The 19,815-nt window shown below is 36.6% G+C and overlaps 1 protein-coding gene across 1 annotated transcript in view; it reads right to left on the bottom strand.

The window, feature by feature from the left end:
- Window positions 1-8,229: 8,229 nt before the first annotated feature.
- The window catches only part of LOC135229894 (receptor-type tyrosine-protein phosphatase C-like), a gene marked incomplete at its 5' end in the record, with an annotated part of 74,022 nt that continues 62,436 nt past the window's right edge, over window positions 8,230-19,815 (bottom strand). Inside the window, 2 exons of the mRNA XM_064279107.1 lie at window positions 8,230-17,331; window positions 18,738-18,873. Coding sequence (XP_064135177.1) covers window positions 17,056-17,331; window positions 18,738-18,873 — 412 coding nt within the window. The remainder of the gene's footprint in view (window positions 17,332-18,737; window positions 18,874-19,815) is intronic.

Below are 19,815 nucleotides of genomic sequence, written 5' to 3'. Positions count from 1 at the left end.
CTCTAGGGTAAATTCCTGGGAGTGAGATTGCTGAATCACATGGTATTTCTATTTCTAGCTTTTTTAAGGAAGCACAACATCATTTTCCAAAGTGGTTGTACCATTTTACATTCCCACCAGCAGTGCATAAGAGTTCCAATCTCCCCACAGCCTCTCCAACATTTGTTATTTTGTGTTTTTTGATTAGTGCTAATATTACCAGGGTGAGATGATATCTCATTGTAGTTTTGGTTCGCATTTCTCTAATGGCTAATGATCTTGAGCATTTCCTCATGTGTCTGTTAAAGGCTATGACCTTTTGACAGCAGATCACCAGGCCTTTCTTCCCAGGCATCTCTGGGTAGACTCAAACCTTCAGCCTTTTGGTTAGTGGCTGAGCTCTTAACTGTTTGCATCACCCTGGGACACCTTTGGTGATCCCTATGTTCCTTTAAGGGTATGTCCTTAACAATGCCATGATCTTAAAGGGCTAAAAACAAGTTATAGCCTAAGTTAAGGAGTTACCATTGCTCTTTGAGTCAGTAACTCTAAAGTAGATATGTATCATCAAGCAAACCCTCAGCTTGAATTATAAGTATTTCACTGAAATTGGGTGGAATATCTGCTCTGCTGTCTATAATGGGCAGGCCCAACACTGGAGAGCTATCCACATGGAAAAAGATACAATTCCTCTGTTTAATATTACACAGAAATTATACTTTCCTTTGGTAAGATAGTGGTTAAGTGTAACAGCTGCTAACCAAAAAGTCGGCAGTTCGAATCCACCAGGCACTCCTTGGAAACTCTATGGAGCAGTTCTATTCTGTCCTATAGGGTCACTCTGAGTCAGAATCGACTCGACAGCAACGGGTTTATTTATTTATTTATTTATTTTGGTTTTGGTAAGATCTACTTACTTTAGAGCTTATTTCTATGAAAATGAGATATTTCATAATTATAAATGGTTCATTTATTAAAAATGCAGATTCTAATGAAAAAGATCAATGATATTTTACATGTCCTTTCAGTAATAAAATGACCACTCAGATCCTGTAAAATTGATGACACATTACATAATTTATTTTGCTAATTGTGCATCCAAATGGAAGTTAGTCATGTATTTATCTTTATACTTATCTGATGGGGAAAATATCCAAGTGTGATTCTGAGGCATTGTATTTTTTTAGCTGCTTTAAAGTAATCCCTATTTTTTATCTTAACACTTGACAGGGAAAGTGTGAAAAGTTTTTGAGGGACGGTAAGAGAACTAGGCATGAGAGGGCCTACAGCCAGATGCTTCCCTCTGACAAAAGTCTCAGACATCCAGACCTCAGGATGACAGTGCTAAGTATATATTTCATTTAGTGACTTGTTCAAGTTCCTCTCATAATTCCCCTCACTTAGCTCTTGCCTTCTTGTCTGATGACGGGAAGATTCCCTGGTGACTAGGCTGCAGTGTTGCCTGATCAATTAAGTTCTGCTTCCGGGATGGAGGTTCTGGCAGATCCTGAAGCTCCCATGAATGTGCTTCCTTCCGCTTCCTATCACCTTCTCCAAAGTGTCCCAAGAGCCTACATGTGCCAGGTGCTTGAAATACAAGTGACAAGCACACTGAGGCATGAGCTCTTAAGGTGAAAAAAGACACGGGGGCTAAAATGTGCAACGACATAGGTGTTAGAAACAGCCAGTGGAGAGCTAAGAATTCTAGAGCAAAGGAGAACAACACAACTTAGTTCTAAAACATGGAACTTAAATGTAGGTGATTTCATTAAGAAAACAACAACAACAAAAAAAAAACCGTGGCCGTGGAGTTGATTCCAACTCATAGTGATCTTATAGGACAGGGTACAACTGCCCCATAGGGTCTCCAAGGAACGACTGATGGATTCGAAGGAATGGCTGGTGGATTCAGGCTGCCGACATTTTGGTTAGCAGCCGAATGGTTAACCACCGCACCACCAGAGCTCCTCATTGAGAAAGCATTGAGGACTATCTATGGTAAATATTTTATTTAAATTGATATAAATTTATACTTAAAAAATCGTTACATTCTTGACTAAAACTGAAGGTGATTTGTTCTTATAATAGCATTTAAAACATGCTTAAAGAACACTATTCAAAGTTCCCGCTATTGCAAATTACTACAGGAAGGGTACACAGCTACTTCAGACATAATGTTTGAGTTTGAGGAGCTGTCTCCAGAGAAAAACACTAGTAAAAAAGAAAGTTACAATGGAATGTGAAGAGTCGTCATCAATGTGCTATGGAAGTATGATAGAGAGATCAATAAACTCTGGATCCAGTAATAAAAACATATTTACAGATTTGGTGATATTTGGGATGTGTCTTAAAGGCATAGATGTTTACTAATCAGTGAAAAGAGTTCAAGATCTCTCATGAGAAAAGAACAAAAACTAGAGTTGAGCAAAGAAAAAAATAAGCAGACAAAAACAAAGACTATATCTGGAAGAAGAAAAGAACATAATTAATATGCTGAGCATAATATTCCCATCATTAAGTATCAATCTGAGGTGTTTAGAAATAAAATATCTTGAAAATAAACAAATAAGAATTGTTGTAAATAAAATATTATTTTAGAGGGAATGAAAGACTCAATAGAAGGTAGAAAAATTAAGTTGAATGCTCTCTTTGAGAAGAAAACAAACAGGAATGTAAATATAAGAAAAATAGAGAATTTGAAGTTTCAGTACAAAAAGAAAGGTAACCCTCACTCTTCTCCACAGCACACATACACACACACACACACAAACTTATTGTATGCCTGTGAGGTGGGGGGAGAGGAGAAAAAGCAGGAGGAGGAGGGGAGGAATGTGAGGAAGGAGGAGGAGGAAGAGGAAGAGGAAAGGGAAGGCGGGAGAGAGGACAGGAGGAAGGGAAGCTGAGAGAAAAGAAAAGGGTAAGATGAAAATCATCAAGAAAATAAGAAAATGTCCCCAAACTGACTGAACATCATTAGTTTCCATATTGAAAGGACCTGCAAAGTGACCAAAACAGTGAAATTAAAAAAAATAAAAAGCCCACGTCATGGTACCTTATGTTGAAATTTTCAAACATGGATGACAAATAGTAGATCCTAAAAGATCTCAGAAAGAAAAAGGAAATGAACTCAGGTTCAAAACATCAGGAACCAGGTGGCACCAGCGTTCTCAAAGGCAACAGTCAAAGCTGGAAAACAAACCAGAGATGGCTTTAAAAATCCGAAGGACTCTGGAGGATGTGGAAGTTCAAAAATGTCCCTGAAAAAAACAAATGTATGGAAGAGAAATTTAAAGATAGAATAAAGGAAAACTTTCATGAAAAAAAATAAATATCAAAATATAAAGATTGAAAGCGTACCCTGGGTCCCAGGAAGAATCCATATGAAAAGATCAGCACCAAGATTGAGCTGGATAAAGTTTCTGAATTTCAAACATCAAAAACGAATCATGAGATCATCTAGGGAAGAAAGCACAAATTAATGCTTAGAAGAGGAAAACGTCGGGTCGGCTTCAGCCTTTCCACGGCAACACTGATGGCAGAGTTCAGCGAAGGGAAATCTGTGAAACTCTTCGGGATCGAAAATGTGACTCCTACATTTTATATCTCCTGTGTGCTGTCCTTCAAATATAAAGACAATCAGAAACACTCTCGTATATGCAATATCAGAAAGAAACACCATTAGAAATAAAATCTAAAAAAGCCCACTTCATACAGTGAAATTAAGCCAGTGGGTAATGGAGTCGCTATGAGTAGGAATCCACTCGAAGGCACAACAACAAAAAGTGATGAACCAAAAATAGGCCCTTCAGGAATGAAGAAGCCCCAGAAAAGACGGATGATCAAAAAGAAAAAGGCCCGGAAAAGACGGATGATCCAAAAAAAAAAAAAGGGCCCGGAAAAGACGGATGATCAAAAAAAAGGCCCGGAAAAGATGGATGATAGCTTTGACTAATTTACACTAGATCCAATGCAACACTAATCAGCTTGCTATTGTGAAATTCGTAAAATATAATAAGAGAGGCATGACAAGGTGGAGAGAGGCAATACTGGAGGAAGTGTGGGTTCCAGAATTCATTGTCTTTAATAAAAGGAAGATAAATAACACTAACTAAAGGTAAAACGTCCTGAAGTTGTTATGATTTTTGTGTGCCTTCAGTTCAGCGTGAAACCGTTTAACATGTCATAAGAAAGAACATTTAGCTAGAGACTAAAAAAATTCTTTTACAATTCATTATTTTGAATTGTCCTTAATAAATTCAAATGGATTAAAATAATAAATCAAAAAGAGGAAGATCTGATCTCCCTTATGATCTATATATTCAAATGTTTATTATCCTAAATTTCTCTACATTTTTTTTCTAATCTAAAAAAAATCTTTATTTTTGGCCTTATCCCCTCCTTTCTTCTCTCTCTCTCTTTTTCTTCATCCTTTCTACATGGATAGAGAAATGACTGGAATGATATTCACCAAAATTTAATGATGTTTATACCTGAATGATGTATTTGTGATTTTTTAAAATTTTATTTTATTATGTTTTTCAGATAATAGATCCACAGTTTAAAATTCTAAACATTATCCCATTTCCCACCAGTCCCTAGAGGTAAGTTCAAAATTATTTCATTGTCAAAAATTAATTGAAGCACAAACTAATTGAAGCATATAGGGTCTGTTCCAGAACTTAATCTTTGCATAGAGGGAGATCTCTCCCTTCTGAAAAACAGGAAGAGCTCGTAGTAGGCTAGTTACAGAGACCTTCTGAAAGAGAAAGGAGAAAATAGTAGAAAATTAACTTTTTGGCTAACTATAACTTAATTGACTCCTATTTCTCTTCCTTCCAGAATCTACTTGGTGGCACTTGTGGCCTGACCAGTGCTCATTCATTTGACAATAAAGGTATCTCAGTTACTCAGGTAACGCTGAAGTTTTAGCATAATTTCCTCAGAAGCAAGGGCGAAAACCAGATTTCCTTGGGTAAAGTTAAATTCTTGGCACCAGGTAAACTTTAAGCAAGTTCATGGTTAACAAGTGTCTCATCACAAAGGGGAATTCGTACAATTTTAAGACCACTGTTAAAAGCTCAGTGGTCATAAAATTAGGCAGTTTGAATCCACGTGCTGCTCCTTGGAAACCCTATGGGGCAGTTCCACTTTGACCTATGGGGTCACTGTGATTCGGAATCAACTTGATGGCAACAGGTTTGTTTGTTTTTTTAGTGTCTCCTCCATGTCTCCTTTGTTCTTTTTTATCTGTTCCTTTGTACATTCCACATTCCTCAGTGACTTTTGTGACATAGTCTCTCAACCTGGGCCTCAGTTTCTTTTTTTGGACACATTGAATGGAGGCACACAGTTTATTTGACCAGTCACCTATGGATGGACACTTGTGTTGTTCCCAGTAATTTTCAATTTCAAATCAAAGTGTAATAAATAATTGGCACATGTTACATTTGTAACTGTACAGATATGGAAGGGAGCCCTGGTGGCGCAATGGTTAAGCGCTTGGCTGCAAACTTAAAGGTCTGCTATTCTAACCCACCAGCCACTCTGACAATCTGATTACAGCCTAGGAAACCCTATAGGGCAGTTTCACTCTGTCCTATAGAGTCTTTATGAGTCAGAATCGACTCTGCGGCATACAACAACAGATATGTCTGGAAGATAAATCACCAGATGTGGGATTTCCGGATAAAAGTGAAATGTATTTATAAATCTGATAGTTATTACCACATCGCCCTACGCACACACACAAAAAACGAACAAACAAAAACACTGCCTTCCAGCTGATTCCTACTCACAGGGAGCCTATAAGGACAAAGTAGAACTGCCCCATAGGGTTTCCAAGGAGTACCTGGTGGACTCGAACTGCCAACTTTTTGATTAGCAGCTGAGCTCTTAACCATTGCACCACCAGGGATCCTTACCCTCCATAAAACCCAAAAAACCAAACCCATTGCTGTTGAGACGATTCTGATTCATAGTGACTCCATAAGGGTTGTATATTTTGTACTGGTAAAATTGTGAGAGTATTTCTCCATAGGCCTGTCAAAGGGAGTGGACAATCTTATGGATATTTACCTTTGGGAACTGGTATCTCAATGCACTTTTAATTTGCCTTTCTCTTGTATGCATGAGTTGAGGGCTTTCTGTAGTTGTTGTTCTGTGAACTCTCTATTGTTCTCCTTTGACCAGTTTTTCATTTGGATTTGAAATGGTTTTAGCTTTTGTATTGGTGCTTTTCTATGTTGCTTGCTTTTATACATAAGGATGTATCCATTTTACAGCACAATGCTTACTGGAAAAGCAGACAAAAAGAGCTCAGATGAAGAGTTTGGCCTAATAGAAAGGAGGGAAGCCTCTTCTGTGGTAGGATAGTAATATATCTTAAAATGCAGAGGAAGAATTCTTCTGACCAGTGGAGTTTATTTTATTTTATTTATTTTTAGTAAAAGAGTCAATGGCTTTTGGTGAAAGAAGTAGCCATGGAGATGGTTCACATTTGGAAGAGCACCAAAGTAGATAGTAAAGGAGATCAGTTTAGAAGAAAGAAAAATTCACTCACTACGTTGTGGTCCTGGATCAAGTTGGCCATCATCCATATGTAATGATGTCAATAGGTAAGTTAAGTACTTTAAAAAAACTATAATCTTTAAAAAAAAAATTCAAGAAGTATTTTTAAATTGGTTCCAGACAGCAGCAACAGGGGTGGAAACAGGATAGGGGCAGGAGAAATCTGACTGATACAGACTTACCCTCAACTGGGGAGGGGTGCAGGTAGCCCAAGGTGGTGGAAGGAATAGACAATGCTGTTGGACAAGTCGTGGAAGTGAGGGCTCAGAAAAAAAATGAATAAATAAATAAAAATGAGAAGAAGGACTAGAGTTCTCCACGGAGCAATTACAAATTCTAGACCATACCACAACCATCAACAACAAAAAAACCCAAACCATTACCCTCAAGTTGATTCAGACTCATAGTGACCTAGTAATACAGAGTAGAACTGCCCCATAGGGTTTCCTAGGCTGTAATGTTTAGGGAAGCAGACCGGCACATCTTTCTCCTGTGGAGCAGCTGCCAACTGTTCGGTTAGCATCTGAGCACTCAACAGCTATGCCGCCAGTGCTCCCTTCCAGACCATACCCAGTTCTTATTTCTTCCCATTTTTTTTTTCTCTATTGCAAATTAACATCAAAATGTGTCTTACACTTGTAGCAATTTCAACTTCTACATAAGATCACAAAATACAAATCTCAGATACATATTCCTGGAAAACCATCATATATATAAATCTTCACATAATTATGTTAGATAAGGAATAACCTTCCAGGTGAGTCACCTTGCAATGCTAAATACATTAATTTCTTCCTTTAACATTGTATACATCTAAGGTTGGTTTTATTTCTGAAACTCATTTATAAATTCTTTCTGAAATTCATCTTCTTTCGGAATCACTACAGGACATTGAACTAGACCACGCTGTAAAAGTCTTTGGAGAGAAACTTAGTTGGTTTGAGTAATCTGAGTAAACATTGATTTGCCTGATTTCGACCTTTTTTAACTTCCTGCATTTAAATTGTGAACAAATATTTTTCTACCTCTTGAAATGAACAAATAGAGTTTATTTCCCACTGACTCTCATCAAAGAGACATTTGACTTCCATGATTTAATGCTACTTTAAACAAAAAGAAAACAACCAAAGCGTGTTTTATTTACAAAATACAGCTTGTTTCATTTAAGAAATCATTTTAAAAAACTGAAACCAACTGTGAGTCCAGATGGGAAACATCAGACTATCTCAGGAAACACACACACATTTGCACACATACTGAAAAATCCAGACTGAAAATGACTGCGTTTATAGCATGGTGTGTATTTTCTCACAAGATTTATGTGACTATCAATCAATGGAAAGAAAATGCTTCTGGTAGGTTGAAGTAAGTGTGGTCCTTTGTAAAGTCTTCGCTTTCTTTGGGATGAGGGGTTCCAAAACGGTCAGGGGTCAGAATCAAGTTGCAGCTTCTAGGGCAAAGATCAGGAGGATTATTAAAGAGTTAATAAGCTAATCAGAACGTATCCAAGAGGGAAAAGAAGAGTGTAGGGCCAAAAATGCATGTTTTTAAAGAACAGTGTCAAAATAATAATGCCAAAATGTTCTAGAATGATTGCTAATGTCTATAATGTTCCACCATGTGTGTGAAAAAGGATGGGAGATTTATTGACCAAGTCAATTCAAAGTAACTCAAAGAAGGTACTAGATATCCTTGAGAAAGGTTTTTTGTTTTTTTTTTTTTCCCCTCCTGCTAATTCTGACAAACATCCTTGAACTTTTAGCTTTAAACCTTCTTCATATTTCTTGGTTTCCATCCCTGGCTTTAGGTTAAGTTGTCAATGTAATGAGAACAAATAATTAAACATAAATGGAAACTCCTTTATAAGAGGGGTTTGCTTCCTGCTAATTTCTTAGAAATCTAATGATCCCTTTCTTCCCTTTCTGTTCTGTAATTTAGGATGTTCACATATGACAAAATCCCTGAAATGTAGTTCAGTAGTAGAGTCTGAATTAATGACAAATATGAATTACTGATTGCGCATAAACATTCTCAGCATGAAGGTACTAAGGGGGCCATAAGGGAACCCTTACCCTGAGCCTGTGTTAACCAATGATTGATGCTTTCTGAGGATGACCAGATTCTAGCCCGCCTTTTAGCTCATATGTTAACAGTGGGCAGGTTACTGCTTTTCCTCATGCCACAACTTCTTCCACTTCACAGAATGTGCATGAAAAACATGTAAGATCACATAATCTAAAAACTTTAAGATAATACTTTTTATTGCTTGTCAGAACACCAGTCTCTCTGGCCCTGATTTGCCTGCTATACACGAGAGATATTATCTGATCCAACAAGTTCCTCTTCTCTGAAAAATTAAATATAATTCTACTGGAGGTTGGGAACCCTGGTGGCATAGTGGTTAAGAGATACGTCTGCTAACCAAAAGGTCAGCAGTTCAAATCCTCCAGGCACTCCTTGGAAACCCTATGGGGAAATTCTACTCTGTCCTATAGGGTCACTATGAGTCGGAATGGAGTTGAAGACAATTTTTTTTTTTTTTTAATTCTACTACAGGTCCAACTTCTCCTGGGGAAAATGGTGTAATGAATCAAGAAAGCACTAAGTTTCTAGAAGGACACACCTGCACTATTTTATAGTGTCTCCCCAGTTCCCTGGCATTCTCAGTTTGGTGCAGCTTCATTCAAAGAATAGAGCTCCAGGGGCTCCCTTTGCCACTCTAGGTAAAGTGAGTCATGTAGTGGTTAAGCGTTGGACTGTTAACCAAAAGACCAGCAGTTCAAATCCACCAGGCGCTTCCTGGAAACGCTATGGGGCAGTTTTACTCTGCCTTATAGTGTGCGTATGAGTCAGAATTGACTCAATGGCAATGGGATTTTTTTTTTTTTTAAATCTCTATAAATATGCTTCGCACTTTATACTGCCCTGTTAACTTGTTTAAGATACTGATTGATGGGTCCTCTGACAAACACACTGAAATGGGATCCAAACAGTGAGAACTTGCTCTGATTACCAAATTGAGAGACAATGCAACAATGACATTTGTGATGTATTGTTTTATTTTACTTCCAGACACTCACTGTAATGATGAGGAAATCTTGGTTTATATGCATTATGGAAAGGATCCTTTCCTATGAAAGTTTAAAAGTGTTTATTTTTGTATAATAACTTCAATGCTATGAGTTCAGCTAAGCTTACTATCTTGTGCAGTATAATGGAGAGGGTATATTACAGTTTTATTTTTCTTCTTGTTTTAATCATGGAGTAAAAGAAAAGCAGAAAATAAATTCAAGTTGTTTTTCAAGTAATTTTTAAAATATATGAACAAAGTTGATGCTCAGGAAAGCAAAATAGCAGGTTATGAACACAGCCTGTGGTGCCAGTTCAAATCCTGATTTTGCCACTTAGTAGTAATACACAAGGTACCAAACTTTTCTAAGCCTCGGCTTCTGCATCTACAAAATGGAGGCAGTAAGAAAATCTGCTGCGTAAAAGTCATTTTGAGAAACAAACGCTGGTAAAGTAATTTAAACAGTATCTGGCATGTACTGTGCCTCAATAAATGTTAAAAAAGAAGAAGAAGAAGATGTCATCAAGTAGATTCCTACTTACGGTGACCCCATGTGTGTCAGAATAGAACTGTGCTCCGTAGGTGGTATGTGTGCTTTCTGTATACTCTCAAATCACATCTGATTCTTCAATGTTCTTAAAACAAATGTGTAACTCACTATTATGTATGTTTCTATAATGCTTTTTACACTTTTATGATGTTTTTATAATGCTTTTAAACATCTACATATAAGTAACTTATGGTGTGAAATTCTAAATAATAAGAATTAGAAACATACATATTTCTATAAGGCTCTCTAACCATTAACTATAAGTTGCTAGAAAGTTGTTTAACTTTGAAAATACGATAATAGAAACATGTGAAGGAGGTCCTAAATAACTTTCTGAAATTGGGCTGTGCACCTGCACTCTGTGATAATAGAATGTAACGTTAATCAAATCTCTATAAGTTAACAAAACATAAATATGTCACTAAACAATGCCCATAATTTTTAATTAATTAACTTGGCCTTAAGCCATGTAGCAGACAAGAATATAAATATGCCACATAACAACTCCCTAATTGGCAATAAACATGACATAAATATGTCATACAACAATTCTTTAATTGGCAATAAAACATACCAGTTATAGTTGAACGCAAGAGCACACAGGGTATATAAACCCATGGGTTTCTGCTCATTTTCGGAGAAGAAGACAAAAGCAAAAAATCTTTCTGACTCTCTGTCTTAAGACTGAGAAGCCTGCTGAGATTACTGCTCATCACAACTGACCTCGAACCCTAGCTCCTCGGGACCTCTTTTCAGTTTGAGGGGCACTCAAGTCTCCTCCCCGAGGCCACTAGTTAAAGGTAAAAGCCCGAAGTCTGAAGACTTGGGCTCTAACTTTTAAACTAAAATTATAATTGTTCATTTTGATGCTCTAATGCTAAATGAATGTCTTCAGGGCTTACATGTGTGCCTTGCCATGACTACTGTTATAAATTGAGTTGTGACCACCCCAAAAAATACGTGTCAACTTGGCTAGGCCATGATTCCCGGTATTGTGTGGTATGGTGGTCCTTCATTTTGTGATCTGATGTAATTATCCTATGTGTTGGAAATCTTAACTTCTATGATATTGAGGTAGCATATGATCAGGAACTGATGGTACCAAAGGAAAAAGTTCAAGGTGCACTGAAGTCATTGGCAAAAAACAAGTCTCCAGGAATCGATGGAATATCAATGGTGATATTTCAACAAATGGATCTAGCATTGGAAGTGCTTACTTGTCTATGCCACGAAATCTGGAAGACAGCTACCTGGCCAACCAACTGGAAGAGATCCATATTTATGCCTATCCCCAAGAAAGGTGATCAAAACGAATGCAGAAATTATCAAACAATATCATTAATATCACATGCAAGCAAAATTTTGCTGAAGATCATTCAAAAGTTGCTGCAGCAGTATATTAAAAGGAAACTGCCAGAAATTCAGTCCGGATTCAGAAGAGGACGTGGAACCAGAGAAATCATTGCAGATGTCAGATGGATCCTGGCTGAAAGCAGAGAGTACCAGAAGGATGTTTACCTGTGTTTTATTGACTGTGCAAAGGCATTTGACTGTGTGGATCATAACAAATTATGGATAATATTGTGAAGAATGGGAATTCCAGAACACTTAATTGTGCTCATGAAGAAACTCTACAGAGATTAAGAGGCAGTTGTTCAAAAAGAACAAGGGGATACTGAGTGGTTTAAAGTCAGGAAAGGTGTGCCTCAGGATTGTATCCTTTCACCATATCTATTCAATCTGTATGCTGAGTAAATAATCTAAGAAACTGGACTATATGAAGAACGGGGAATCAGGATTGGAGGAAGACTCATTAACTACCTGCATTATGCAGATGACACAACTTTGCTTGCTGAAAGTGAAGAGGACCTGAAGCACTTCCTGATGAAGATCAAAGACCACAGCCTTCTTTATGGATTACACCTCAACATAAAGAAATCAAAAACCCTCACAACTGGACCAATAAGCAACATCATGATAAACAGAGGAAAGATGAAGGTTGTCAAGGATTTCATTATACTTGAATCCACAATCAACACCCATGGAAGCAGCAGTCAAGAAATTAAAATACGCATTGCATTGGGTAAATCGGCTGCAAAACACCTCTTTAAAGTGTTGAAAAGCAAAGATGTCACCTTGGGGACTAAGGTGCACCTGACCCAACCCATGGTGTGTTCATTCGCCTCATATGCATGCAGAAGCTGGACAATGAATAAGGAAGACTGAAGAATTGACCCCTTTGAATTTTGGTGTTGGTGAAAAACACTGAATATACCATGGACTGCCAAAAGAACGAACAAGTCTGTCTTGGAAGAAGTACAAACAGAACGCTCCTTAGAAGCCAGGATGGGGAGACTATGTCTCACAGAATTTGGACACATTATCAGGAGGGATCAATCCCTAGAGAAAGACAACATGCTTGGCAAAGTACGGGGTCAGCAAAAAAAGAGGCAGACCCTCAACGAGATGTATTGTTTGGGCTCAAGCATAGCAACAACTACGAGGATGGCGCAGGACTGACAGTGTTTCATTCTGTTGTGCATAGGGTTGCTATGAGTTGAAATCGACTCAGCAGCACCTAACAACAACAACAAAGTGTGATAGAATAAATTTCTGTTTATTAAAGCCATTCACTTGTGGTACTTCTGTTAGCAGCACTAGATAACTAAGACAACTACCTTGCAATAAATTAAACAAGTTTACAAACCAGAACATTTCGTTATTTATTAAGATAAAATTCTCCATTACTTTAGGGTTTTCAGTGGCTGATTCTTCAGAAGTAGATCACCAGGCCTTTCTTCCGAGGTGCCTATGATAGACTTAAACCTCCCACCATTTGGTTAGCAGCTGAGCACATTAACCCTTTGCACCACCTAGAGTCTCCCAATAAATATTATAATAATAAGAATAATTTTTATTTTAAGTGAGGATACAGGAACTATGCCTTTTGATTGAGTTACTATTGATCTTTTAAGCTCCTATTTGTATATTAGTCAAAATAATTTCATGTAACCTTTTCTTCCCAGGATCCCACTTATTAGGAAGAGAGGTTATATTTTCACATGCTGGATGAAAATACTGAAGTTTTGACCAAGAATAACCATCAAAACACATGCATCAAATGCTCTTTTAAATGAAATATACATTGCAAATTCCTCCATGTTAGAGTTGTTTGCTTTGGTAAATAAATATACAGGATGCCCAGCTGAATTTGAATTTTGGCTAATTAACGGCTAATTTTATAGTATGAACATGTCCCAAATATTGCATGAGGCAAGCTTATCTGACAACCAAACTTCAAGCCATCAGGGAGAAAGTAACCATGAGTAACTAGGAAAAAATAGCCTGTCTTTAGGGGATCTCAGCAAAAATAAGAATTCATTTGCTGTAAATGACCGAAAACTCTTAAAAGCCCTACATATATTAATCAAAAATTCTCCATAATTTTTGGTTCAGAAAGATGGAAATGTAAAGAGGTTTACAAAAGAATGATTACAGAAAATGGACCCTTAGAAGAATAAATCTTTTTATTCGGAACAGGAAAGAAAAAAGCCCTTTTTGGAATATGTCTCTTTGAAGAATCTTTAGATCCTTCCAGTTGTAAAATATGTCTAGAAGAATGAAAGCAAACCCTTTTCTATTCAACAGATAATCATTTCCTTGAAGTTGTTCGTTTTAAGCTCTTCATTATAAGAAGCAGCTTATAATTAGCTGGGGAGCAAGTACCACCCATCTTTTTAGACCTAATATGGCGGAGGAAACCCTGGCGTAACGGTTAAGCGGTACGGCTGCCAACCGAGAGGTCAGCAGTTTGAATCTGCCAGGCGCTCCTTGGAAACTCTATCGGGCAGTTCTACTCTGTCCTATAGATTGCTATGAGTCGGAATCGACTCAATAGCAGTGGGTTTAGCTTTTTTGGCTTTAACATGGTGGAAACCCTGATAGCCTAGTGGTTAAGCGCTACAACTGTTGACCAAAAGGTCGGAAGTTCGAATCTACCAGGTGCTCCTTGGAAATTCTATGAGGGAGTTCTACTCTGTCCTGTAGGATCGCTGAGTCAGAATTGACTCGACTGCAATGGGTTTGGTTTTTTGGTTTTAATATGATGCAATGAAAATGTTTTATAATAAATTTCTCATGTAATTAAATATTAGGATCAGGCCCAGTTAGTTGTAAGAAAGAATAAACTTTACATTCAATGTTTTAGGGGGAAAAGGACAAAAACAGGTATTAAAATTTCAATGTGTGAATATTAGAGTTCTGAATGCAGGCTTACAGTTTTTTAAAGTACCAGTGCAAAGACTTTCAGTTAATCACAGTTTTACCACTACAAGATGATATTAAAATATATATCTCTTTCCTGCAAATTTTTACTTTTTTGCTTACATACAAAATTAATGACGGGAGCTGAAGTTTTACAAGACTGAATGTATCTTTTGTTCCCAGTGAATTCTGGTAACAGAAATAAAATAAACTTAAAAAAAGAAATGTATCAGTCTCTTTCTTCCCCCAAAAGACTTACAATGAGATCCAGGGCCTTTCCCCTAAAAACGGATGAGATTTTATTAAGTTGGAGTTTTTTGCTTAATTTTTCTGACTAGGTCTTGGAATTTTTGAGGGCAGAGCTAAATTCTAGAAAATAAATATTTTATATCTCATGACAGATTCCTGAGGAATACAATCCATAGTCTTAGGTGTGTGCTTCACTTATTTTCTTTTTAAGATAAAAATCATAGACGTATAAAAGAATTCCATGTTCCAGTGCAGCGGACCTCTCTTTCCAGTTGATGTATTTCTCACAGTGTGATGGACCTTCTGAGACACTACTTTATCTCTTCTTTTATGACAACTACCCATTTGCAGGAAAAAAAAAATTTTTCCAGCGTCCTTCTTAAACTAATAGCAAGTTTCTAGGTATTTATTTTGTAACATTGAAAGGACAGATTCCGGTAGAAAATATACATTTAAAACACAAAACATCCCGCGTGTAGGAATTGCCACATGCAGCTGCAATCTGAGGCAAACTTGTAGGTGTTTAAAATTGAAAACTTTTTGTGCTGGTATTTTGAAGGAATTTACAGGTAAAACAGACCCATCATGTGGGACTAGTGAATGTGAGAACTATAAATTTTAACTACGCTCTCTAATGAATACCACCGACCAAGTTTCAATAGGAGAAACTGAGGCACAAGCATTCAAGTGACTGATGAGAGAAGTAAAAGCAAGCTTTCTTTCTTTCTGGCACCCATAATTGATGGTTCCCAATTCCCTTTTCTTGCTAATAAGTAGCCTTCATATAAATTAGGAACTGTTGCTTCATTCTAATAGTCACTTCTCTTCATGAGTTAATAAGGGTAAGGTTCTATACAATATAAGGATTAATTGCTAATTGCGTGAACATAATAATAAAAGAATTAAGAGCGTGAACCCAAAGTCAATGAGTTGAATGGAAAGAAATGATGACGTATAGCTCAAGATATTTAAAATCAGTCAAGGGAGTGGAGTTGTAGAAAATAAAACCAAACCTAAAGGTAGTATGTGACAAATGTAATAAGCTCATACAGAATCCACCAAAAGCAGTTGTTTTTATTATTTCTTTGGAAAATACCACTATTCTGGAGGTTTCTTCTAGCTCCTAAACAATTTTTAAGACTATGAGGCTTTTCAAAAAATGGGTAACTATAAAAGAGCTCTCTACCAATGTTTTAAATTGAATGGAAACTGTATTTTAATGCGCGCTTCCATATTATGTATATAAACATACAGCACATGAAATGACTTATGTACAATAAAAGACGATGCCTGGATTATATCGTGATAGGTTGATTAATAGCCATTCCTTATAAAAAGCAGTCTAGGCATTTTAGAAATTCAAAGTAAACACACTTCAGTGAAAATCTAGGACAAACTTTCACATGGAAAATAATCACATGCCATACTGTATTTCTCATATCCATGTTGAATTCTGTGAAAATAGCCATTTTATGCTTCCTAGGCAAATATTTAGCACAAATAAATTTGCATGCTTTTATTTTAATCCTATGAATTTTAATATATACATATATAAAATATTTGTTGGTTTTAAAGATGTTTATTTAAGTTTACTGAATTTCACAAACATAATTTTTTGGCCAAAAACATTAAGGAATACATTTCACATATTATACAGAGAAGTATATATGTTGCAAAATTGTAAACACAATGTGAAGACAAGAAGATACGCTCACATGAAATTTTAAATTGGATGACAACGTGAGCTGGAGGAGATACTGTACTAAATGCCTATACACGGAGTCTAGGGTTTCCCAATGTTAATTTAGTTAACCTTCTGGTAGTACCTATGCACTCACACACCACTTCTACATGCCATCTCTAGAAGTGAAGCAGTAAACTATAAGATATATATGAGTAGGACAATGAGGACATCTTGAGGTCATTCTAGAAATATACATGTTGTTCTCACACACAGCCCACACGCTATTTATGATTTAGAAGGTAAATCTCTCAACCTAAGTTAACGCTTCCATTAAGAACTGTGTGTTTTATCCTTCATGAAAACAAAATGGCAAAGCTTCTCAAGAGCATTTAGAGAGCACTAGAAAGTTCTCTCTTTTTCTCTGTCTCACACTCATACATACATGCAAAGACTGCAAAGCTGTTTTTGCTGGATAGAAAAAAAATTAAAATAAGAAAAAGACTGTACAAAACATTTCAGAAAACCACCTTAAATATTTTTCCACAGTATTAAAAATAGAAGTTCCCCACAAACACTGGTCCAACACACTATGTTACTCCACCATATACCTAGTTTCCTCTCCCTACTTCTAGAAAAATAGAAATAACAGCTAAGAGGGAGGGAGGCTTTCAGTTGCCTCATTTGCGTCTTTTCCTATGCACTTTGGGTTAAAGCTGAATTCGTAGGGCCATTGGCAGAATTTTCTGGTTCCTCGGTGCCACTCGTGGGTTCAGGACCTTCAGCCTCTTTGTTTCCTTCCTGGGTCTTATCCGCGGCACCAAGGGGACTAATAGAATTCACATCCTGCTTTGGTTTGTCCACTTCATTATCAAATTCAACTTTATCTTCTTGTTTGTTGCCTTTCTTTATTTGTCCATTCTGGGCAGGGTAAGTGCTGGCAATGATATCATACAGGAATTGGTATTGCTCCTAGTAAAGGAAAGAAATCATATGAAGAGAGTTTACATAATTAATTTTATGTCAGATAAAATGAGCAAGACTCATCACTGACCTGTGAAACTACTAGATGACATAAAGCTACTCCGATATATTCTGATATAAAGCACATTCTGAATGGCTTAGTCTCCGTACAGCTCTAAAGGAATGACCATAGGGTACTATTCAAAATTTGCCTTCTAGCAACACCAGACTAGTGTCAATTTGTCTCATCTGTCATGTGGTTTCTAATGCCATACCTTTACCCATGATGCCACTTTTGCTGTAGTGCTTATCCTCTTGGCTAACACCCACACGTCATTTAAGAATCTGAACAGGAATCACCTGACGATTTAAGTGCCCTCTTCTGTTACTTCACTTTCTACATTATGTAGTAAGTATCTAGAGCCTCTTGATGGCAAGAGCACATAGCAGGCACTCCATACATCTCTTAAATCAATATGTGCAAGCCCAATGTGATACATAATTAAAAGCTGCATATATTTTAGTGAGTGATTACATTTATATTGTGAATAATTATTAATTTCCAGACTATCCTCTAATGGTTTCTACCACTCATAGAGAATACATGGTAGAATAATTACAAAAATGCCACACTTATATCCTTTCTGTATCTACACTCTTTGCAATGGGACTTTTAGACCCTTTAACAAGTATGGCGTTGAATCTGGGCTGGCCTTGTGACTTGTTTGGCTTCTAGAATGCAGAGGAAATCTTGTCCCACTTCCAAGCCAGGGCCTCAAGAGGTAGGTCTTACACACTTCCATTCTCCCTCTTGAACTTTGGCCACCTTTATGTGAATAAGCTCAGCATCCTGGATGAAGGGAGGAACATGGCCCAGGCATGGCTGTTGCTATAGCTAAATGCAAGCCAATTGCCAGCCAACAGGCAACTGAGATCAATTTACACAAGCCAGACCCCAGGGGAACCATTAGCTGATGGCAGGCATATGAGTGACCTTGGTGCAAACTGGCTGAGCCTGATTAGACCAGCAGAGCCATACCACTGATCAATATTGAAATACAATGTTTTGGGGTCATCTCTTATTCAACAATATTACTTGACGAGGGATTCCCCAAAACAAAACAAACCCACTACCATCGAGTTGATTCCCACTCATAGAGACCCTATATGAGATGTGGGATTAAAGGTTAGGAAATTCATGAGCATTTTAGGAAACGGATAAAATATTTTTCATAAACTACAACAAAAAATTTCAAGCAAACTCTAGTTAGTTCTCTTATTAATATTGACAACAATTCAATACAAATTACCATGTAAAAAATCAAAGCAAGAAAGAAGAATAGAAAAGAATATTGAAGAAAACTGCCAAAATAAAAATGCAAAACACGTTACAACCAGTGGTGATGTATACTTACAAAGGAGGAGACCATTCCTGGTCTGGCTTTACGCAGAGATTTTACTACTTGAAAAACATCTATCACCTCTTCTGTTTCTGCACTTTCCAAGAGATTTAATAAGGCACAAAATACTCCTGTTTGCTGAGATCCATCCCTACAAATGGAAGAAAAGGGGGAAAAAAGGAACGTAATTCTTCTTTTGGATGAGGAAGTGGTATTTGATTAAAAATTAAAATAGAGAATATTTTCCAAAACACATTTATAATACTGATTTTATTCCAATATCTTTAAAAGTCAAATTACTAAATCCACTTTTGGACAAACTTTTTCCATTTAGAAATACAATAATCCTATAGTTGAAAAATTCTTTGTCTTTGGCTTTAAAAATATACTTTCTTCTCTTTAGTACTGTATGGATTTTAATGCATTTTTATTTACAATGAAATTGTTAGGTCAAATATCTTAATTCCAATTTAATAAATGAAGAAACTGAGACTTAGTGCAGAAAATGACATGGTTAGAAACTGATGGAGCCAGAAATATTAGACTTTATATTACGTAAATTTCTAGACTAAATGTGTTTCTCCTTCACTCTTCTACCTCCCTGCCACTTTCCGCTTATGTTTCCACTTCTGCTTCAGTAAGAAAGTGCCACCTGATGCAATTAGAAATAGGTCAACCAAGTGATTTATCAAACTATGAGAGGTACAAAACGTTACAATAAAGATTCAATTTAAGGAATATGTTAGGAACTGGATATTTTATTCACTGTATCTTAAGAAATGCATGTAGTTTTAAAACCTAAATTCCTCTTCTTCAACTTTTTTCCTATATAAATTTCACCTTTGAGACCTCAAACAAATGCTAAAAGGTATATTTCTCTAAGAACTTGATTCTAATATATGTAATCCCAAAAGTAATAATAATGAGGCTTTCTCAAAAATTCTAAAAGCATTTTACTAGATTTACCTTTCTCATTTTACTTTAATATTTTTCCTGTAAATGTTTTATATTATGCATCCTTCTTTTAATCTCTTATTGAAGGTGGTATGTATGCATATTACAGTTGATGTTTAAGAGTCTGAATAACAGAAAC

The sequence above is a fragment of the Loxodonta africana genome, unplaced genomic scaffold (assembly GCF_030014295.1).
Source record: "Loxodonta africana isolate mLoxAfr1 unplaced genomic scaffold, mLoxAfr1.hap2 scaffold_599, whole genome shotgun sequence".
Classification (NCBI taxonomy): domain Eukaryota; kingdom Metazoa; phylum Chordata; class Mammalia; order Proboscidea; family Elephantidae; genus Loxodonta; species Loxodonta africana.
Note: the sequence above shows the minus strand (reverse complement) of the source record. Positions and strands in the feature narration are given on the sequence as shown.